This window comes from Lactuca virosa, chromosome 7 (assembly GCF_052849685.1).
Source record: "Lactuca virosa cultivar CGN04683 chromosome 7, Lactuca_virosa_CGN04683_v6, whole genome shotgun sequence".
Classification (NCBI taxonomy): domain Eukaryota; kingdom Viridiplantae; phylum Streptophyta; class Magnoliopsida; order Asterales; family Asteraceae; genus Lactuca; species Lactuca virosa.
The window spans coordinates 92,498,014-92,503,826 of NC_136432.1; the positions used below are offsets into that span (position 1 = coordinate 92,498,014).

General features: G+C 30.7%; 1 protein-coding gene across 1 annotated transcript; it reads right to left on the reverse strand.

Moving 5' to 3' along the window:
• Positions 1–99: 99 nt before the first annotated feature.
• LOC145125341 (PLATZ transcription factor family protein) lies at positions 100–1,779 on the reverse strand. Its single transcript, XM_079060807.1, has 4 exons — positions 1,691–1,779; positions 1,322–1,567; positions 1,078–1,218; positions 100–540 (listed from the first exon to the last, which is right to left on the reverse strand). The coding sequence occupies exons 1-4, from the start codon at positions 1,691–1,693 to the stop codon at positions 196–198; spliced, it is 735 nt and encodes a 244-aa protein (XP_078916933.1). The 5' UTR covers positions 1,694–1,779; the 3' UTR covers positions 100–195.
• Positions 1,780–5,813: the final 4,034 nt, after the last annotated feature.

Sequence of the window (5,813 nt, forward strand, 5' to 3'; positions counted from 1 at the left end):
ATTGGGAATCACGTGATGCCATTAAGACAAAACACCCCGACCAAGTAATTAATTAACCCATAAAAAACATCATACTAGAGAGAGTGAGAGAGAACTGCATGAGTGAAAGTGTCTTAAATTAAAACTATTTATAAAATATATGGAAAAAAAGAAAGAAAAAAAAAAGATGTTAAATATTATTAATTCTCTCATTTCTCAACACATTGGTGACCTTTGAGGAATTCCCTTTCTTCTACTCATGCTTGTCGCCATGTCCTCTTCAGAATGAACCTTACTCGAAAACCTTTCACAAGAATAAAGTCCACTCCTTTTCTTCCTTACGAACCCGGTGCACATCATGCTCATGTTTTCAGACCCAGATGAGCCCGACCCTGAGCTCATCGGGTCATCTGAGTCAACAACGGTCGAGTGAGGTGTCTCGTTAGTCATTTCATCATCCCCAGTGTCGTTAGGAATGAAGAAATCGGGACCAAGCTGTAATGAATTGCATACCCTTAGGAAGGGTGTGAGGTCTCTGTAATGTTTGAGCACAAAATCCACCTACAATATTCATAAAGATTTAAACTCAATTAAGCTTTAATCAATGTATGCTAATTATAATAATCAAACAAGAAATTTTTCTTGAAATACTCTCTCTCTCTCTCTCTCTCTCACACACACACACAAACACACATATATATATATATATATATATATATATATATATATATATATATATATATATATATGTGTGTGTGTGTGTTGGGGGGGGGGGGGGGGGGGCAACTTGCTAATATGATATCGATTTTGCGATTCAAGTTTGTAAAACGGGAATAAATAACAATGAAATTATGTTATTTTGGGTTCTAGCAAGGTTAAGCATCGATGTTGTTTTTTGTTTTAACAGTAAAGCTTTCAAGGAAAATTTATATCCCACTATAACACAATCTTTCAAGTAAAAAGTTAAAGTAATAAGTGATCAGTTTGAATTTGAGTTGCGGAATTGAAATTAGTCATTGCGGTTGATCAATGCTTGAATTTTGATCCCATGTTATGAATCGGAGGAATATAGAGATTTTAGGGATTGAACTACTATACCTTACACCCTAAAGAGCAATGGATAAAGGGTTCTTGAAGGCTTCTATCACAAGAAGTGCAATAATTCCCTGACCCCTTAAATTGCCTGTTCTGAGGTCTCTTCTTGATGAACACAACTTTTGCACTATTAATGGTATAAGCCTGATAATTAAAAATATTTATCAGCCAAGCTAACAAGTAATTCATGATGAATTATGCTAAATTATGAAAGAATTGTAACAATTTCTTGTTACTCGACACCCACTTGAACATTCGAGCAATCGATAAGCCTCTCTAGATCTTCCATCCGAACAACATCATGGTATACATAGCGTCGAACTTGAAGGAGTCTATGGAACCGATGAATGTGCACACAGTGTGGACATATGCTAGTGCAACAATCTAAACAACATATATTCTTCTCGTTCTTCTTCGAGTTCACATGAATCGGGCACGCTGTGAAGAATTTCTGTGCATAGAGAGCTTCTAACCAAGCTGGCTTTCGAATTCCCTATATATACCATATAATTGCTTAAAATTCAAAATTGATATGAACTAGAATTTCGATCAGTTATAGAAAATTAGACATAAAATTGTTGAAGAAGAAAAGAAGGTATATATATTATGGACATACCATGATCACATAAATTTTCTTGGTGTAATTGAGCAGGGTGCAACAGGAGGGAGGGCGTGAGAGATCGGAGGATGAGAGTATTTATGGAGGATCACAAGAGTAGTAAGTAGTAAGCTATATATTTATTCCTTGGCTTCACACACACACACAAGTGTGTGTCTATTATAATATATATATATATATATATATATATATATATATATATATATATATATATATATATATATATATATATATATATATATATATATATATATATATATGTGTGTGTGTGTGTGTGTTCCGTAGAGATTTAGGTGGTGCTTGTTTTTTTTCTGCAAAAAGCTCTTCTTGACCTCTTATGTCTGCGCCGCGCAGACAACGCGCAGACGTTTGGTCTCGCAGACCGTATGTTTTTTAGAAGACCGCAGACCTAAAAAGGTCTGCGCGTCCTCTTCTTGGCACAGATATGAACCTATGTCTTCTAACATCTTCTAGCATTTTCTTACCACTTCCACAATATGTATTTAACTTTAAAAAAAATATTTTTTTTTGTAATTTTTAGTGTCGTTTTTATTTTTTATACTTTTGTTCTCCTCCTTTCTTTTTATGTATTTATTTGTTACTTTATTTATTGTTTTTATATCATAATTATGTATTAACCCAAATGTTTATGTATATGACTATGTATATGTTTTTCTATTCAAATAATATATTTATCCAAATAATTTTGACATAGTTTTATAGATATTTTTATTTTTGTGCAATGTAAGTAAATCTCGTAACTTTTTTTTATGTTATTTAGGATAGAAACAATATCATTGATTAATTAGTTTATATATATATAACTATGTTCATTTAAAATTTTGATTATTGAATCCCAACATAGTTTTACATCATCGAATTTTGTATCGGTTTCAGTTTATTATTTTCGGTTTGTTGCGTTTTTATCAAATTTTTTTAGCGATTTGGTTTTTGCTCACCCCAAACTATATTTGTAAATTAGTTGTATGTTTTATTTAGTCGCTGAAGTTATAGTTGATGAAAATTTTAGTTTTTTGTAATATTTTCATGTTTAAAAAAATCGGTATATCTAAATATCAGTATATTTTAACAACATGCAGACGTTAAAAAACAAAGAATCTTCTTTTTACAGACTGCAAATATTTGGTCCACCTTTTCTACAACAGAGGTTTGCAGATGTGGTCCGCAGACTGCAGACATTTTGTCTCCGAAAAAACAAACAACACCTTAAAATAAAATAGAGATCTTCAGATTCAACACACACACTGCTACCCCTGCCACTACTACCACCTTCGCCACCAACCGCGATATTCATATATAAATAATTACATGAGAATAGACATGTATTTATTCATATAAAATATATTTATTTATATTTGAATAAGTATATATTTATTCATATGTGAATGTTCGTCTGACAAACACCTCCTTCACCGCTAATGCCAACACCACCGCCACTGCCATCCACCATATTTATATATAAATAATCATGTGTGAATATACACAGACTTATAAATGAATATATATATATATATATATATATATATATATATATATATATATATATATATATATATATATATATATATATATATATATATATATATATATATATATTATCTGTTCCGTCCTCCCGGTACGATAGAACAGCTAAGCGGTTTATTTGAAATATGTGACCCAGATTTGTTCTCGCGTTCTCGATTACATAATTGTTCTCATTTAAACATTTCCATATATATATATATATATATATATATATATATATATATATATATATTTATATATATATATATATATATATATATATATATGATACGTTTTGATAAATAAAAACGATCTTTTTTATAAAAGATTTTTAAGAACAGGAAATGAAAGACTTTAAACATAAGTAGTTTATTTTTAGATCATTTTAGCAAAACCAACAAGAGGATGCAAATACATGAACTAGAAAGATAATAACAGCCATAAGATGTTTAAGAAGATAACCTTTGAAGCCTTTGATCCCATTTGCAATTGGGAAGTTGATGAAGATAGCAAAAACTCAAAAAGAGTTTCTCTACAATGTATATTCCGTCAAGAGTAAGGCACTCGTGTAACAGCCGCAATTTAGGACTAGACGATTAAGGTATAATAATAATTATATATTTCGAAGAACAATTAAAAATCCTTGATTAGGACAATTGTTCTTCATGCGTGTTACGAGCTAATAAATAGTTATCGTATACTCGTATGTGGACAAATATTAGAATTATATAATATTTGTAGAAAACCTTAATATATGAATTATCATCATAGCGATAAAATAAAGAATAAACATAAAAGATTATTTAGGACAAATAATGTTAATGAAAGTTGTAGTAGTCATGATCATGAGCACGTGTATATAAAGAAATCTTAAATCTGACTTTGTATGAGGAAGCTATAATTTGTCTAAGTTTCTTATTAGCCTAAGTGATCCAAACAAAAGTCGCAGTACTCGTCAGTAGGAACGCGTCGATATAAAGTACGCCAAAATCTACCTTTGTATTAAGAAGTTATGATTTTTTCAAAGTTTCGAGTGTGACACAGTATTAGAGTGTGCGAGACAAAAATCGAAATGAAAATCTATTGATTGTAAGACAAAACAATGTAAACAATAGTTGGAGATCTCATAAATAAGAATCCGTCAATATAAAGACAGTGGAGAACAGAGCTCGTATGAGAAATATATGAGCGGAACTTGGTCCCTAAGTTTCGAACGCGGCAAAATTTGTACATATTTGTAAAATTGAAATGTAATGAGAATTAGCCGATGGGGTCTAAATGAAAGTTGTAATACTCGTCGATACAAAGTCAACGATATAAAGAATGTTGAAAACGGAGTTCGTATGAAGAAGTTATGATTTGTAATAACATATATACTTTCGACATTACTTTAGCACACATGTCATTAAATCTATTTAAAATAGTATTATTAAGGGCTGTTTGGTCGTTTTAATAATTATAAGGGTGTTTCTTGAAAATTCGTTTACTATAAATATGAGGCTCTAGGGTTTCATATTTCTTGCACCATTCTCTTGATTTAAGAGTTTTCTCTTCTTATCCCTGAGCATGTCGGACCCTTGTGATTCAACATCTCTTTTTGTAGTTTTAGTATAATGAGCTGAGCCCTGGAATAATTTTTCAGAAAAAAGATTGAATAATGAAGTTCTGCCCACAAAGTTCAAAGTTTTCGCTAGACAAGGGAATCTGAAGTGTCAGTCAAAGATTTGACTTTCCCGCGACTCTTCCACCTACATCAGGTGAGTGCATAGTTACTTTCATGAACATAATTTAATACTTGTAATTATTAAAAAAATATTAAATATTTGTTGAAAGTTTATATGTGAAATTAGATTTTTATTATTTGGAATAATTGATAAATGCGTTTTTGATAACATGTATTGTGTGAACCAGTTATGGTTAATTATTTGTTAAAATGTTTATATGGTATTATTACGTGATAATTTTAAAAATAAGTATTATTAGTTACTTAAAAGATCACTTAAAATACACTGTGTATTAAGAATATACACTAAGTTACTATAAGTGTCCTTTAAACAAGAGTTAATATTAAAAGTTGATTACAAGGTTTGTAGTATTGTCTATTATCTAAACTAAGATATATGAAGAATAATTAGATCCAATTAAGTTGGATAAAAGAATAGTCCTATACTGTATTGCGATGGTAGGGTATAAACAAGATAACGGTTTGGAAATGCATTATAAGCATTATAGTCTTGTTTAATTTTAATTAAGACTTATAAAGGATATTTTAAATTGAAATAAGTTGGAAATATGAATAGTCTCATAGGTGGGTAATGTTTGAGATTTAAAGCGGAGGGTAGTTGTCCTCTTTTTGGATAGTCAGTATTGGCAGGTCTAGATCAGACAGTCGGAGGGTATATTTGGAGCATCTTCCAGAGTGAGATGACAACACTTGATTATTCTAGACGGTCTTGTGAATTACATTGATAGTGTGGATTAATAAACCACAGAATTAGATGAAATGGGGTAGGATCCTTCATCAAATACTCTGATGACTTAAGTGCCTTTATGATTTATACTAGCCAAGGGAGCCCCTAGTTGTGAAGTAAAACCA

Excerpts from the sequence above, each read along its gene's own strand:
- LOC145125341 (XM_079060807.1), bottom strand. Across the intron at positions 1,219-1,321 it reads TCGATTGCTCGAATGTTCAA|GCTTATACCATTAATAGTGC; the intron begins GTGGGTGTCGAG and ends TTTAATTATCAG. Across the intron at positions 541-1,077 it reads ATTGCTCTTTAGGGTGTAAG|GTGGATTTTGTGCTCAAACA; the intron begins GTATAGTAGTTC and ends TGAATATTGTAG.